The following is a 16,820-nucleotide window of genomic DNA, read 5'->3' on the forward strand; positions in this document are numbered from 1 at the left end:
TCCAGGCATCTGCATTAGCGACTAACAGAACCAGTTGTTTTGTTGGTGTTTACAAAGCCGATCTTTTATCCAGCAGGTAAGAAAGAGCCGTGCTCACGTTCCCCTTTATTCGCTCCTGTGCTGTCATGAACACCAGCTTTGAAGTCCCCCAAAAGACTCATTTGCTGTTGATTCATGTTGTGCAAAGTAAAAATAAAAACAAGTGTGAACTGACGCTTTCTCACACTGTGCCCTTGTCTGAATTTGAAAAAGTGGAGCCGTGGCAGCGTTTCTCTAAAAATAAATGCATCTCTGTCACCTTCAGACAAGAATGCCCGTTAATAGGATTTCACCACAAAACGTGTTTCAGGGAAAATTTTAAACTGCACTCTTCTGATTAATAGTCCCGTCCTCGAGCCTCCTTCAGTTTCACATAATTGCCAGCCTTTCAAGCATGCATCTATAATTTCATGCACTTTTATCTCTCACCTATTAACTGCAGCGGCACGGGCCGGCCGCAACACGGATAAGGTTGCAGCCATCGGTTTAATTACCGTCTGGCTATTTTCTGATGTTGTGTGCACGGTTGACCTTACAGGTCAAGAAATGACAGCAGCTGGCACACCCAGGTGCACACGAACAATAAAGTGAGTCACAAAGTGTAATTAGAGCGAAAGCAAAGAAGATTCAGTCTGATGGAGTTCATTTCCTCGTATCGTCAAAGAAAAGTTTAAATCTCACGACAGCTTAAGGCTCAGAACAGAAAAGAGGAAGGTGTTCATATGTTCACCTCCCTCATGTTTTCAAATGATTTTTATTACCAGTTAATTTTCCATTTGATCTCATTCACCCAGTAAATATGTCCCAGGACCAAGCTCTCATCATACTGGTGAGAAATCAGATGTCACGGGTGAAGGTGGATCTCACTAAGAAACCCCGAGGCATCCCACTCTCGTATCATAGCAACTCGATGGCGTAAGCTAGCCCTGAAGCACAGCACGCTTTATCCACTTTCGTTTATCAGTTTTGATTCCAAGGAGCCATCTCTCCAAGAGATTTCCAGGACAAACGAGAATCATAAAAGGACTTGAAACGAGTGACTGACACCATAAACCCATCAGGACGGTAAGGTTCACTATACAAAGACACAGATCCTGATTGTCCTTAGAGATGCAGGTTCATGACATTTGGGGTTTTTTAATTTTATAATAATAATAAACATAAGCCTGATAAATTCATCTTTTTCAGGAAGTAAATGGTTATTCAGTGTAAAATATGTAACCAACCCAACACCAAAGGAAAGACAAACACAGTCAGCATGTAGATGAAGATGAAGGAGTTTCCCCAAGGAGCTGCTGGAGCCTAAATTAGAGTTCAAGCATAAAGGCGGGAGTACAGGCTGGCATGCTGTGAAGTGTGTGCACTGGATGATAACAGTGACTGTACACAGTGCAGCCCTCTGGCCCACATGGCACAATGTAACCAGTGGTACTGCTGTATGTGTCATCATTTGAATAAGAACAGGTTCCAACCAAAAACTAAAGGGTGTCCTGGCTCAGCTTTAGAGATGTACCAATGGTTGGCCTCTATAATAAAGTGACAGCAGAGGCTGAATGAGGATCTGAGTGATTCAGAGTAGAGCTGCTGTTCCCTCAGTGATGGTTCAGGCTTCCTGTGAGGATGCCTCCTGGATGCATCTAAGCTGAGTAATTCGTCCATCCAAGAGGAGGCCCAGAACATGAAGGAAATGTTTTCCAGCTCATTTGAGAACATCTCCAATTCAGTGTCCAAACAGAAGAGCCAGAGGAGGTGGCTGGGAGAGGGATGTTTGGACTAGGCTGAGACTGCTGTCCCTGTGCCCAGCTAAGCAGTAGAAATGGCTGCTTAGAACAGCTCGCTTAAAGAAAACAGAGGATGGCTGAACTCATTTGGGTGAACTTGTACACCACTGCAGTATCTGCACCAAGGTTTCAGCCATGTTTCATCAAATACAGCCTGACGGTGTTTGTGTAATCCTACTAGCAGACCAATGACGCGTCACACGCTGACCTGTCAGTTTGCTTCTTGACCGACGCCCTACAATAAATGAAATTACATGGAAGATCACCAAAAGCATGCTCCTGGAGGTGCCTGCTGCATCTCCTTCCTTCATTCGGTCACTTCTTACAGCGCGCCGTTCGCCTTACTGACACGGGAGACTCCCGTCACTCCTGTGTTTGCAAACGCTGGCTTAGACAGCAGACATGTGAAACTGAAGAAAAAAGCAGTTTGCATGTTTACTTCAATCCTGTACATGATCCACATGAAGGTGCTCACAGGACCCACAGCTGTGCAGGGTAATGAGGGAGAGCACGGCACACAGGACAGTAGGGAGGCAGCTTGTTAGCATAGTCCTCTGCCAGAGAAGCTACTCGCAAGTTTTCTGTTGCACTTTAATTGGACGATCCTGTCAGTTTGTCTCTATAGGACAAGATGTCAGTGACATTCAGGCTGTGCTGCAGGCAGCACGCTGTCATCCACAAATTAACAGCGTGGGCATGGATGAGTCTGTGGTGCCATCTTGGATAATGTTTGACATTCAACAATCACGTGTGTGCATGCTTTTAGCAGCTATACGTCTGAGCCATGCTCTTATTCAAACACATTCAGGCTACTTTACCTGTCTTTTATATTGCACGTGTCAAACTGAAGCTCGTTATAATTCCCCAGCAGTCCTTGCTGTACATGACTGAGATTCATCAGCTGGCTGTTGATGAATATGAGCTGCATGCAACCCTGGAAGGCTGGAGCAAAGCCCTGGCAGTCTGGAGCAGTCGCAGGACAGCCTGGATGGAAATAACACATGGTACAACCTTTAGCTTTTATTCCCAAGAAACATTCGGTTAGAGTGTAAAGGAGAACGCCTTAAGCTATGTTAATATTGGAAGCATGGTGTGTAAATCCACTAACCTCCAAAGTAAAAGCTGCCTCTTGATTGCACTTGTTCCCAAAGTTCAATAGTGGAGGAGGGCTCATTATCCACAGTCAGAGTGATCTGTAGGTTCCTGGCGTCGAGGCTCACAGAGTGCCACAGTCCATCGCTGACTCTCCTGCCTGATGAAGAACGGTTCAGTTTGGAAGTTTAAATGACAACAATATTTATTTATTTTACTTTAGTTAAAAATAGACTTTTGAGAGCTGCCAGTAAATTTCCTGTGCACACACACGCTTGTTTTCACGGACACCACGGGAGCTGCAGAGCTTCCAGCCTCTTCCATCACTCTGAGCCTCCAAACAAAAAGTCTGCCTCCTCCGCCGTGTCACTCAGCGCATATTTTATCATTTAGATGAAGTGAATATGGAAATGTGGAGAAATTACTAACGTCAGCTTCTTCCTGGTTCTTTATTATTGTCAACAAATAACGTGGGTGCATTACCTCCACTAATGTGAAGTAAGCACTGTACCGCAGTCGATCCTTCTCCATTCTTCACTTAAAGATGACACCAGCATCTTTGTTACAGTTTATCACCTACAGTTAGAAGGCTGTTTGCAGACATATGAGCATACACACTCTACTCTGATTAGCTGAAAAATGTTAGTACGACTCTGCAGACCAACATCTGGAATATCTTCTGATATGTGTCAGTCAGATTCTTTGTTCCCTTGTTGCTGAGTCTGTTGATGATGACTGAGAAGGTTACTACAGCGACTGCTGCCTACACTGCCTAACCCAAACCTTTAACCTGTAAGCCACCAAGCGCTTCACCAAAATAAAAGTGGCTGTGACAGATCATCACAAAGCTGGAGGCTTCAGGAGGACTGACTGACCCACGCCTCTGTTCCACTCACACTCAGTTAGTCCAACAGTGCCTGTGACTTGCAGCAGATCCCTGCATCCCAGAAGAGCCTGAGGGCTGCGGGCAGTTTTGTTTCCTTCTCTCCGTTCACAACAACAGACAACATTAATCTGAGTTTCCTTCCCTCCTTTCAGGTCAGATATATAAATCTCGCCATGTGTTTGCTGTCTCGTTGCTGGCTAGTCAGTTTGTGTGGCTGCTGCTCATCTTTTAAAGTGTTAGAGTGGCGAAGACTCACACTAAACATGGCCAAAGAGTCCCTGTATGTACAGCTAATGCTCCCTGTGAGCTCAGAGTTGAGCCTCCTTTAAACATTCAGGTCGAGGCAGCTTGTGTTTGTGTTTCATGTCAGCTGATATCCTCACAACGCTCTTATCGTTTTCACATCCAACCCGGGGCTGATTGTGTTCGAGTGCTACAGCACCAGTGTTCTAGTCAGAGCCACCGTGGCGGCTCACAGCATCTCCTCAGCAGAATAAGGATCATAATCAGTCCAAGATGGAGGAGCTGGAGTCTGACAGCAGGACAAGACTCTGAACAACTAAATGACTCTGAGGACTTCCACAACAATGACCTGATACGCTGGGTAGGAACAGCAGATCGCATTGATGCATGCATTTGTTTAAATTGTAAAAACAGGTCAACTCTTATCCTCAGTCCTGCCTCTAAAAAATATATTTGGATGTGATTTGGAGGCAGAGCCTTCAGTTTTCAGGCCCCTCTTCTGTGGAACCAGCTTCCAGTTTGGATTCAGGAGACAGACACTATCTCTACTTTCAAGATTAGGCTTCAAACTTTCCTTTTTGCTAAAGCATATAGTTAGGGCTGGACCAGGTGACCCTGAATCCTCCCTTAGTTATGCTGCAATAGACGTAGGCTGCCGGGGATTCCCATGATGCATTGGGTGTTTCCTTTCCAGTCACCTTTCTCACTCACTATGTGTTAATAGACCTCTCTGCATCGAATCATATCTGTTATTAATCTCTGTCTCTCTTCCACAGCATGTCTTTATCCTGTCTTCCTTCTCTCACCCCAACCAATCACAGCAGATGGCCCCGCCCCTCCCTGAGCCTGGTTCTGTCGGAGGTTTCTTCCTGTTAAAAGGGAGTTTTTCCTTCCCACTGTCGCCAAAGTGCTTGCTCATAGGGGGTCATATGATTGTTGGGTTTTTCTCTGTATCTATTATTGTAGGGTCGACCTTACAATATAAAGCGCCTTGAGGAGACTGTTGTTGTGATTTGGCGCTGTGTAAATAAAACTGAATTGAACTGAATCACTGCTCCAAAGTGTCAGTGGCAGCCCCGTGTCCACACCAATCTGTGTGTTCATGTAACATCACATGTTGTGTGTCTCCTGACTAGAGTGTGATGGAGATCACTTCTTAACGAAATTCTTTTCACATCAAGGTCCCAGTGCACGTAGCTCCCACGTTTTCAATCAGGGCCCATTTTCATCCTGCCAATGCTCTTCTATCATCCAGCTGAACAAGGAAGCAGTGTGAAACAGTGATGTGACAGTGCTAATGAAACTGAAGGGAAAAGTTCAACTTTGGAGAAAAATGAAAGTCTGGAGTTTAATGATTACACTGAGAGTGATGCTGCTTGGTGTCCGACATTGTTACACTGTTCCAGCAAAGTGGTGAGAAAGGTGAGAATCTGTAGCTGACTTTAATTAAAACCTGCAGTTTGACAAAAAACTGTTTCCATGTTTATGATTTATTTCTTAAGCTTCCGACGATCGCTGTAACCGACGCTCACTCAGCACGCTGCGCTCATGTTTACACACCGGGGAGTCCAGTTTTCTCTGCGTGTCTCTTTGGTCCCGGCATCATAGAGAAGGTGTTCAGCTAACAGAGCATCACACATCATCTCCATATGAGGAATGTCCTCCACCCTGCATCTGTGCTTGGTGCAGCATGTTCCCACAGGATGGGTTTCCACACATCAGAGATGAGGACCTGGGGATTGTCTCGCACTGCGTTTAATATAATAATGTTGTTTGCTGCTTATAGATGCTATGATATGCTATATATAATTTCAATTTGACCTCCAAAAATCGACGAGAAAGACGAGGGATTCTGATAACACGAACAATAAACAGATCCCTTCCTTTAACTATGGTAAATGTATTGTTTCTGCATGACTGCAGGACTCGAGGTCATGGGCTTCATAGGCTGCAGCTCTAAGGCTGATATGTCCTTGCGCAGATGTTTAATTTAATGCACCATGAGGCAAATTATATAAAAGGGAATACAGTCCCTGAGCTGTGGTTTTCTTCTCCATCTATATTTCCCTGCAGCCATCCAACTGCTGAGAGCCTGACTTCCCCCAAGCAATCTTACTTATCTCTGTTATTTTTGCTAAGGAATCCTATACAGATAATTAGATGATATTTTCCCTCAAGTAACCCTCCCCCCAAAAATTATATTTTCGACTTTCTTGAGGATGAAGGTGATACAAGTAAGAGATTAAATTGGTTGCTGAGCACAAAACAAGCACCTTGGAGGACTCAGCAGTGCAAACAGGCTTTTTTGAGGCTGGTGTTCTCCGATGATGCTGTCAATAGAAATGTGATTCAAAAGCTGAAACTGACCTAACCCTGTGTCAGTCTGTGTTCATGCTAAACTAATTCATCTAGTCCTTCTGCTAAGCTAGTAGTAACTTCTTAGTAGACTCAAATAGAATAAAACAACATTAAATCAATCAAATGTGTCACACTGCTACAACCACACACTGTAAAGAAAAATGACTAAAACTCAGTGAAACACACACATACATATTTTCTAATTAACAGGTTAACCCTAGAACACTATCGCTATAAATAGTAACACAATCACTAATGCCGGGTGATTTTTACCCGATATAATATAACCAATAAAAAGTAATCAAATATATCAAAATATGACAACACATGACAAATTAGAGTGGTCTCCTTTTACTTTCAACTGTGCCGTGTCTAACAAAATGAAAAAAAAACCCCTCCTAAAACAAAATAATGACTCTGGAAAGCTGGTCTTTGGTCCACCCATTCCTGGGACATTTGAGACTTCCCTGGTGAAGGCACAGGCTCCTCGACACGCAAACAGCTGCAGGAGAGAGAAATCATGTAAATGTATTTGCTCGGGTGTAAATCACCCGGCGATAGTGTTCTAGGGTTAATCAAATACTAAAAGTGTACTTTAAAAACATGAGCTGTTCCATCCTCCAGGTAGTATTACGTGTATTAAAACAGGGTGAGTGTGCACAGGTCCAGAGCTGTGAACGTTAGCTTCATTTTTCATCTCTACAGGTTTCTGCATTGCTCGAACAAAAATGACCCACAGGGCCTCTCCTGGTGTCCTGTAGTTTCTCCTGCTTGGACTTTGGCTCCTGATCATTGCATGAGGATCATTTCTGTAACTATATTTCATGTTTCTTGAGTTGCTATTATGTATTCACTATCAGGAGTGCACAGTAGAATCAGGGACACATTAGTCTGTTGTGTGGACTCACCAGCTGAGACCTCTGATTTCTGTCGTCCCGAGCTGTGGAGGGTCAGGCGTAGCCAGCTGTTGCTGATCTGCAGCCTCAGTTTCTGTGGATCTGGGTTGAGTTGGACGGAGAGCAGTAACCCCTCCGGGTTCCACGTCCTGAACTGGAAGCGAATGGAGAAACCCCCCGCACCAGGCGATGCTGATGGGAGCGACAGGAAGCTGCTGCTGGAGCTCACAAAGGTGCAAGCCACCAGCTGGGGCTGCGAACACGAGAAGGTCACATTGCCCTAGAGGACAAAAAAGCCGAGGATGCAGATTTACATGCATCTTGCACAATATGTTAGGTGTCATGGGAAATAAATGTCATGTTGGTATGCACAAACAGGGAACAAATGGTAAGCGAACTGACACCAGAACCTTATTCTAGTGTCAACCACAATATTCATTAAACTGAATTATTTGGCATCAACAGCAAATTATTCATCAGTACCAATTTGTAGTACTTGGAACAGAATATAAATTTATAGTAACGCTGTAAAAGAGCCGACACATTTTGCAGTGTGTCAAATGAAAATTTAATCAAATAACCTCACACTGAGAGAGAAAACTGAATGTCAGCGTTTCTTCATAATGGATTTACTTTGTTTTTCACTGTTTTCCTGTTTTCTGCAATATACGTAGTATTACAGTGTTACAGTGGTGGACACTCTCATACCACAGGGATGGTCATTAAATGATCCATTTAAAAAGCAGGCTCTCTTATCTTCACAGTATGGGTGAATAGCTGCCAGTATTTCTGCATGAAGTGCATCTCAAATATTAAATATGGGGTCAGCAAATATCCAAGTCATGTCTGGGAGGCTAAAGCTTCAAGCAGTTGTTTATTCTACTGGCTCCTATTGGCTGCTAAGAGATGACTCTAATATTGGCCTCATTCAACCCTGCCCCACCCAGCTGCTGTTAAAAACATTATATTGGCTGGGGACAGCCAATCAGAAGTCTCCATTAAAGCGTGTCATTAAAGGAAGAGGAACTGGAAACTGGTTGAATTCTCTGTATGCCACAGAAATGTGTTTCAGTGCGTTCTTTATTACCTCCTTTATGAGAGGAAACACTGGGACCATTCTTTATGGGAGGAAAGAATTGAAAGACTATTCCATCCCATAATACACAGCGACACACCATCAGACCATCCATGGAGACAATCAGCAAAATGGACATATATTTTTAATACACTGTCTCCTCTTATTGCAGCTGAAAATAGGGTCAGTGGTGTAAATGTACATGTGGACACACACGCACACGCACGCACACACACGCACACACGCACACACACACACACGCACACACACACGCACACGCACACACACACACGCATGCACACACGCACACACACACACACGCACACGCACACACACACGCGCGCGCACACACGCACACACACGCACACACACACACACGCACACACACGCGCACACACACACACGCACACACACGCGCACACACACACACGCGCACACACACACACACACGCACACACACACACACACACGCACACACACGCACACACGCACACACACGCGCACACACGCGCACACACACACACGCGCACACACACACACGCACACACACACACGCACACACACGCACACACACACACGCGCACACACACACACACACACACACACACACACACACGCGCACACACGCACACACACGCACACACACACACACACACACACACACACGTACATTTATGTAGAATAGATTATACATGACTGTTTCTCTGTTTCTGTCTTTGTTACAAAGACAAACATTAAGGTCTCGATCCAAGATGAGCACACAAGTTTAAACTGATAAAACCATCCATGGAATTAAGTAAAGGAATATGGCAGAGCTGGATAAGTGCAAACACAGACAGTGGTGTGTGCTGAGGTCAGAGTCCTATCAGTCCTGCTGCCTGCAGGGCAGCATGGAGCAATCACAGCTCTTTGACTTTCAATATGATTCCCTCCTATCAACCTCGGGGAGATTGTCCCATTGAAATTCCATTACAGCTTCCATCATGCCAGCCTCTTTCCACCTCTGCTTCTGTTGTCAGTAAAGACCTTTTAATGCAGCAGTCAGACGTTAAGGCAGGGGTGTCTCAGATGAGACCTGGCTTGGTGATTGGTGTAGGTGGTGACTCTCAAACAGCACTTGGGCTTAATCACAATGGATGTAACGATTGTCACTTGTTCCTCAGTGTCTGACAAGACTCGCTTAAATATGACTAATCAAATATCTCACAAATCAGCAGAGAGAAAACTGGGAAACGACGCAAGTGAGCGCCTGCCTTTTCCAACAGCACCATCGCTTGGCTTCGTGTTTATTCACACATATTCACACTAAACTCAAATTCCTCTGTCAAATATGTTTATTGGCAATAGAAAATACATAAGGTTGTACTCATTTCTCTTTTATTCGTGGACCTCCTGTTCGCATGTCTTGTAAAAACAACAACACGAGAAAAAAAAAATTGTTTCTTCCACATTACATGTCTCACCGTGTCAAAGTAGAACTGCAGTTTTTCTCACAGTATCAAAATTATTTTCTTTGTACTTACTTTGAACCTCTTCATACAAAGTAGGAGGGGAAGTCTGTGCGCTCTTTACTTTGTTCCATTGAACACCAGAATTGGCAGATCTGCCACTGGAGTGTTGGGCTTTTCCCAGATGATTTTCCCATTCAGCGTGACCAGTTTGGTGGGTCACTGATGGTCTGTGAAGGCACATCCATGGAGGGATGCACAGACCTCTACAGTCAAGGCAAAAGCACCCTGACTGCCTTTAGGGCGAAATCTTTGGTCCCATTGTCATGTGGCAGTTCCTGGAGGATGAAGGAACTGATACCACTGACTGACCCTTACACTCACCTGGCATAAATACAGTAGAACACGTCTGGGACGATATGTGCTGGTCTATCTGCACTTTAGACTGTCTAGGAGCTCAGTGCTACCCTGGTCCAGATGTGGGAGGGGAGATCTCCCAGGACAACATCTGGCATCTCAATGGGAACATGCCGTGACATTGTCAAGCAGAAGCATGTGGAGGTCATACAAACTTCTGAGTACCATTTCTGAGTTGGTGGCAGGACATTTTTGGCAAAACGTAACAGCCTGCTGCATCATTTTTAATGTGACTTTCAGGGTAACTTTGAATTTAGCCCTGTGCAGGATGATCATTTTGGTATTTATTAAATGGTATCCATTCATTCCTCACACATTACCCAGTCCATGCCAGTGTAGATATCCAAAAAGATTTTATTTCCAACCAACATCTGATGTGTGTTCAAAGTGTTCCTCTGATTTGTTTAGCAGCGTATAAACATAAAGCCTTCTTCTTTCAGCATCAGGATCACTGAGGATCATCTGCCTTTATCACACCCTGTAACTCCTGCCTGGCAGCTTCAACATCTCCACTATCCCTCCTCTGTCAATGTCCATCTCAGCCTGAGCGGTCCCCCTGTAATCATTTCTAATCTGGTTCATTCTGGTCACTCTCAGTGAAAACTTCAACCCTGACACCTTCACCTCTGCTATGTCTCCAAATCATACAGCATAGCATAGGTCTCACAACCATGACGAGCTGTATCACTTGAGCCCACGTGGACTAGCACCTGTTTTGAAAGGAGACAGTGGAGCAGAGCTTATCCAGGATCACAGGGACTATGGTTCCCATGAAACCGTGCGTGACGTGCGCTGAAGAAGCAAATGTTCCTCAGAATGGAGTCTCCCTCTATCAAAGTGGTTGGACGAGCAGATAAAGGCTGTGTGACAGAAAGGAATGTGATCCTCACAGTGTGTGTGGAGTGCTCTTTATCAGCATGAAGCCTACTGGTGGTGGTCAGAGGGCCCGGTGGCGCCAGTGTCCGGCAGCCTCGCCTCTGTCAGTGCGCCCCAGGGCAGCTGTGGCTACAGCGTAGCTTGCCATTGCCAGTGTGTGAATGTGTGCGTGAATGGGTGAATTGACTGAATGTAGTGTAAAGCGCTTTGGGGTCCTTAGGGACTGAGTAAAGCGCTATACAAATGCAGGCCATTTACCATTTACCATGAAGCCTAATGGCTGCTCAGGGATCGCCACCGCTCATCTTAGCCTAGCTTCAACAACTAGCTTCATGGTCTCATCCATATTATCCCTCTGCAGTTACTGTATCTCTGCTCATCAGCCTTGTTCTTGAAAATCACATCTCCATTCCTCACTCCAAACACTAATACCTCACACCAGATTCACCAGTTTCCTTCAGATGTACTTTCCCAGTCATCTGGACCTCTTCCCTCCTTACACTCTGCCTTTGTCAAATGTAATCCTTACTTCCCACAGAATACCTGATGCCACTTCGCTACATTCTCCAATGACCCCACCTTCCAGTCTACCATCTTTTTCAGATTGCACCATCAGTATTAGATGTGGTCCACCTGTGTGCACCTTTCTCCAGTCTTATTTGTTACCCTATCTTCACCACAGCCATTTGGCCTTATGCATTTCTCTCTTTAACACCAGACCTACCCAACACTTCCTTAATCACCTCTGTTCCCTTCACCTACATATCCACTGAAATCTCTCCCCCCAGAGGACATGCTCTAAACTTCATCCAGTTTATACAGAAATGTGCAATCAATCCACGATTATTTACATGTGATAGTTTTCATAAAGTTGTCCTTCAGTCCTGACGGAGATACCGCTCCAGGCTGTTGCCTCACACTCCTGCTAAACCTGACTATAGAATTACTGTACTGCAATATATGATTACCAAATTAGACCTTTACAGTTTCACTCTCTCCACTCGCCCACTTTCTTTTGCCCGCCTACAGATGTACTCTTCCTGCATTTTTTCCTACCTTTATAAATATCATTACATCATTTTCAATCCATAATAGAGATCATCTGTGCTGTGAGGATTTTTCACTTTTGTGAGCTTTTACAGTTTTTTCTGAACGCTTAAACCCTAACTGTGATTCTTATAGCACAATTTCTAAAACTATTAATACTTATAGCAAAACCACTCACTGAGTTTGCAAAACTAAAAGCACAAACACTGCTTTGCACTCAGTTTGCCATTTTGTAACACACACTTTGCAAAACTGTAGCTACAATCCACTGCACAGCACTCTTTTTGTGGAACTGTAAACACAACTCACGGCTTTACACTCAATTTCCAAATGATCAACGCACTCCTAGCAAAACTATACACATTTATGGCCATTATTTACACTATTTTGCCAACTGTCTGGCACACTGTCACATGTGAAAACTGTGTTAGATAATTAGTTCACTTTGCAATCAGCCTAAGCACTATAAATAAGCTACAGGTAAGCTGTCCATGTGGAGTACAATGGAGGGAGCAGGAAGAGTGAGAAGAGTGAGAATTAGAGGAGGCCGAGGAAGAGGACGTGGAGGTGAAGAAGTAGGACGAAGAGGACGACAGGGACAAGGAGGTGAAGTTAGAGGAAGAGGACAAGGAAGAGCAAGAGGAGGACGAGGAGGGGGAAGAGGAAGACGAGGAGGGGGAAGAGGAAGGGCAAGAAGAGTAAGAAATAGAATTACTGATGACATCAGAGCTACAATAGTGGACCATGTAATCAACCATGGAATGACCCTGGAAGTGCATACTGTAGTGCTGTGCCTGTGCCTGCTGTGCTGCATTTGTTTTGTCTTGTCCAGAGAGTGATGGAGCTAGAGGCAGATGGGTCATGAGCAGTTTGTTGTGGATGAGGCTGGTTTTCACCTCACTAAGATGAGGAGACGTGGCAGGAACATTATTGGACACGGTGCCATAATCAATGTCCCAGGACAACGTGGTGGTAACATAACTATGTGTGCAGCTATAAGTCAAAATGGTGTTGTTCCCCATCATGCAACCCTGGGCCCATACAACACTGCAAACATTATTACATTCCTGGACACCTTGCATGACATGCTCACTGTTCAGAGACCAGAGCAGACCAGATACGTCACCATATGGGACAATGTTAGTTTCCATAGGGCTGCTTTGGTCCGCAACTGGTTTACAGATCACCCACTCTTCACTGTACTCATCCTCCCCCCACACTCTCCATTCTTGAATCCAACTGAAGAGTTCTTCTCTGCCTGGCGCTGGAAGGTCTATGACCGTCATCCCCATCAGTGCATAGCCCTTTTACAGGCAATGGAGGAGGCATGTGGGGATATTGACCAGGCATCATGTCAGGCCTGGATACGCCATTCATGAAGATATTTAAGAGAGATAAGATAAGATAAGACTTTATTGATCCCACGACGGGGAAATTTTTGCGTCACCTCAGCTCAGGTACAGATATCAGAAGGAAATACAAAAAAAAAATTTTCCCCGGTGCCTTGGACCAGAGGACATTACATGTGATGTAGATGAAATTTTGTGACCGGACCCAGAGAGACGACACGATGTAGACTGATTTCTTTTTTTTCCTCAGTGAAATTACTATTTTGTTTGGACTTGGAAATAAACACTTGTGTTTGTTTTGATGTGTGTGAATAAACACCAGTACTTGAAGTTTGGATCCCTCTATGCTTACGGATCTATGACAAAAGTATGAGCTCAAACTGACATAGCCTACCTTGTGCACAGAGAAAGCAAAAGCCAGATGTGTTTTTATTCATACCATCAGTGTGTAGTTGGTGCATTGTGTGCTTATTAATGTGATGACTTGTGTTAACTGTTTGATACGAAAATGCCATTTTTACGAAGGTTTGGAGAGTTAAGCAAAGGTTATTAGCTTTTGCAAGAAAACTACAATGTTTTGCTGATTTGGTGAAGGGTTTTCTTATTTGTGTGTAGAGTTTTGCAAAAATAGCCAATAGTTACAAAAAATTTGCTTAAGCCATCAGAAAAAACTGTAATACACAGCAGACTCTCTAAGAACACATGCAGCACAGTAACTGTGGAAATCTATGCCACTCACCACGCTGTGTATCTGCGGCTTGCGTCTCTTTGCCAGATCTATGACATTGATCCCGTTGTAGTAGAGGTTTTCCATGCAACCATTGAAGTTCTTCCTCAGAAAGGTGCCGGGCTTACCCGGCAACGGGATCCCTCCAAAGCTCAGCTTTAAAGAAGAAAATACAGAAGTGGAAAAACCTTTATCACCGGAAACCGATCCACCATGATGAAGAACAATTAATGTTTTTAACAAAAATGATGTGAAATTAAATTAAGAATCTGAATCTTTTATTGTCATTGTGCCAACGTAACAACAACCAAAGTATATGCAAAATACCAAACACAAAAAATAAATAGATATGTACGTGTGTGTGTGTGTGCGTGTGTGTGTCCGTGTGTGTGTGTGTGTGCGTGTGTGTGTGTGTGTGCGTGTGTGTGTGTGTGTGTGTGTGTGCGTGTGTGTGCGTGTGTGTGTGTGCGTGTGTGTGTGTGCGTGTGTGTGTGCGTGTGCATGTGTGTGTGTGTGTGTGCGTGTGTGCATCTGTGTGCGTGTTTGTGTGTGTGTGTGTGTTATTTATTCATATCTATGGCAGATACTGTATTCAGTGAGTGACAGAGTAACACTCACAGCCTTCAAAGCTACATCACACCTATTACATGCTGTATACGACTCCCTCGTGGTCTTATTGCCACAGCAGTTTAGGGAACACTTTTTCCTTTGTTAATGTAACAAAGGAAAAAGTCAACAGATTCTGACAGAAATCTGCAGATTATCCTTTGAAGCACCGCTCCTCTAAAACAGCAATAAGGATCATTATTAGGCCATATGTAAATAACAAAATAACTTAATAACTTAAAGCAAAATTGGGAAACGTAAAGTCTGAAGTCTTTATATTAAGGGTCATCAGTCAAACAATACTGTTTGCTCTGGGTCTAAACAGAGCGCGTTGTGTGTGACGTCTTCTTTTGCACATGCGGGCCGCTTTGAGCGTTCACACTAGAGCGCGTTTGCTGTCGCATTTTATTAGTAGTGTGAACAAACAGACAAACAAATCAGATTTGATCAAAAAATCTGAACTGAGCATTAAGACCTGCAGAATTGCACATGAACATGTTTGGATTCATGGGAATTTGCCTCACTGCATATTCCTCGATAGCATTTATCTCTTCATGCCAACCCTGATCTGTCCGTGTCTGACCCTGAGCGTCCCAAGCCAGTACTGACCGAGCCACAGGGTCCCACTCAGCCTGCTGTGTTCAGTCCTGCTCTGTCTGAGCCAGAGCCTGAGCTAGTAACTCCTCGCTGTGGCGGCCGGCCGCCTGTGGAGCTGCCGTGGTGTCCCATCACTGTCACCGCTGGCTTCCAGAGAGTCTCCTCCATGCATGCCGTTGCCGACATTCTGCCCTGGGCAAAAGGTGGGGCTCCAGCTCAGTTGCTTGCCTCAGACACTGTATTAACCTGTCCGAGTGGCTCCATTATCTTCACTGTGGCTGTTGTCCTGTCCAGTCACCTGGACATATCAGTCTGGCATGGACTTGGATGCCAGACTCCATCCAAGCCACCCGAGGGTGTCGGCGGCTGATGCCGGCTTCCGTCCATGTCAGCAGAGGGTCTCCGTCGCAACGCCAGCCTCTGTCCATTTCTCCATAAGAGTCCCGTCTCCTGCCATGTCGCCTCTGGCTCCCAGCCAAGCCACCGGAGGAGTCTGATCTCTTCAGCCATCTGTAGTCTCTGGCCAAGTCTCCGGATAGGCCACGTCTTTTCCATCAAGAGTTCCTTCATCTCTGCTGCTGGCCTCCTGGTCAGCCTCCTCTGTCTCCAGCCTCCTGATTAGTTTTGTCTCAGCCGTTTTCCACCTGGCCAACACCCTCATGTATGGTTTTTGGTTTTGTCCGAGATGCATTGGGGCATACTGCATTTCTGTTCATCAATAACTTGAATGGGTTTACAATAAATAAAGTTAAAATCACTCAACTCCAGTCCGCCAGTCCCAGTACTGGGACACAGATGTATCTCTTGTTAATACACAAACCAAACCAAGTCTGCACAGCTCTCCATATGCTACAATAATAAGACCCCCTAGTACTGCTGTGATTAAACCATCAAATCTGGCAGAGCTAAACTTGAGCTTTTTTCAAACACACTAATAGCATCGATATTTTCTCGGTCACTGTCATAAGGCTGTTGTTCACACTTTAATCTTAATAAGACTGAAGTACAGTTTCTGGAGCTATTTGTCTCGTATCCCAGAGGCCAAGGTTGTATAGTTTGGTTGCAGAGTTTTGAAGCTTTTACTGACTGAATCTAGGTTTTTTTTTTTTGCTAAAATGTATTCAAGGTCTTTTGGGGTTAAAGCAAAATGTCCATGTTTCCACAGCATACAATGCAGTGTCACACAATGTTAAATGCTGTGTAAAGGTCTTCAGAGGCTGCCAGTGTTCTTGGCAGGCAGCTGTTCATTTGAGAAATCAAAAATGACCCGTCTGCTATTTCTGTTTCTCTCTGTTTTTCAAATTATTATTTCAAATAAAGCCTCTTTCAGGACATACATAGACTAGACTCTGTTTACCACCATTAATACAGCTCATCAGTGCT

At 44.5% G+C, this 16,820-nt stretch overlaps 1 protein-coding gene across 1 annotated transcript in view; it reads right to left on the reverse strand.

Annotated features, from left to right (window-relative positions):
- The window catches only part of cntnap5a (contactin associated protein family member 5a), a 125,343-nt gene that overhangs the window by 48,189 nt on the left and 60,334 nt on the right, over window positions 1–16,820 (reverse strand). Inside the window, exons 7-10 of the mRNA XM_005475153.4 lie at window positions 14,247–14,390; window positions 7,308–7,575; window positions 2,929–3,072; window positions 2,639–2,804 (exon numbers count right to left, since the gene is read on the reverse strand). Of these exons, the coding sequence (XP_005475210.1) occupies window positions 2,639–2,804; window positions 2,929–3,072; window positions 7,308–7,575; window positions 14,247–14,390 (722 nt within the window). The remainder of the gene's footprint in view (window positions 1–2,638; window positions 2,805–2,928; window positions 3,073–7,307; window positions 7,576–14,246; window positions 14,391–16,820) is intronic.

Source organism: Oreochromis niloticus, linkage group LG16 (genome assembly GCF_001858045.2).
Source record: "Oreochromis niloticus isolate F11D_XX linkage group LG16, O_niloticus_UMD_NMBU, whole genome shotgun sequence".
Lineage (NCBI taxonomy): Eukaryota > Metazoa > Chordata > Actinopteri > Cichliformes > Cichlidae > Oreochromis > Oreochromis niloticus.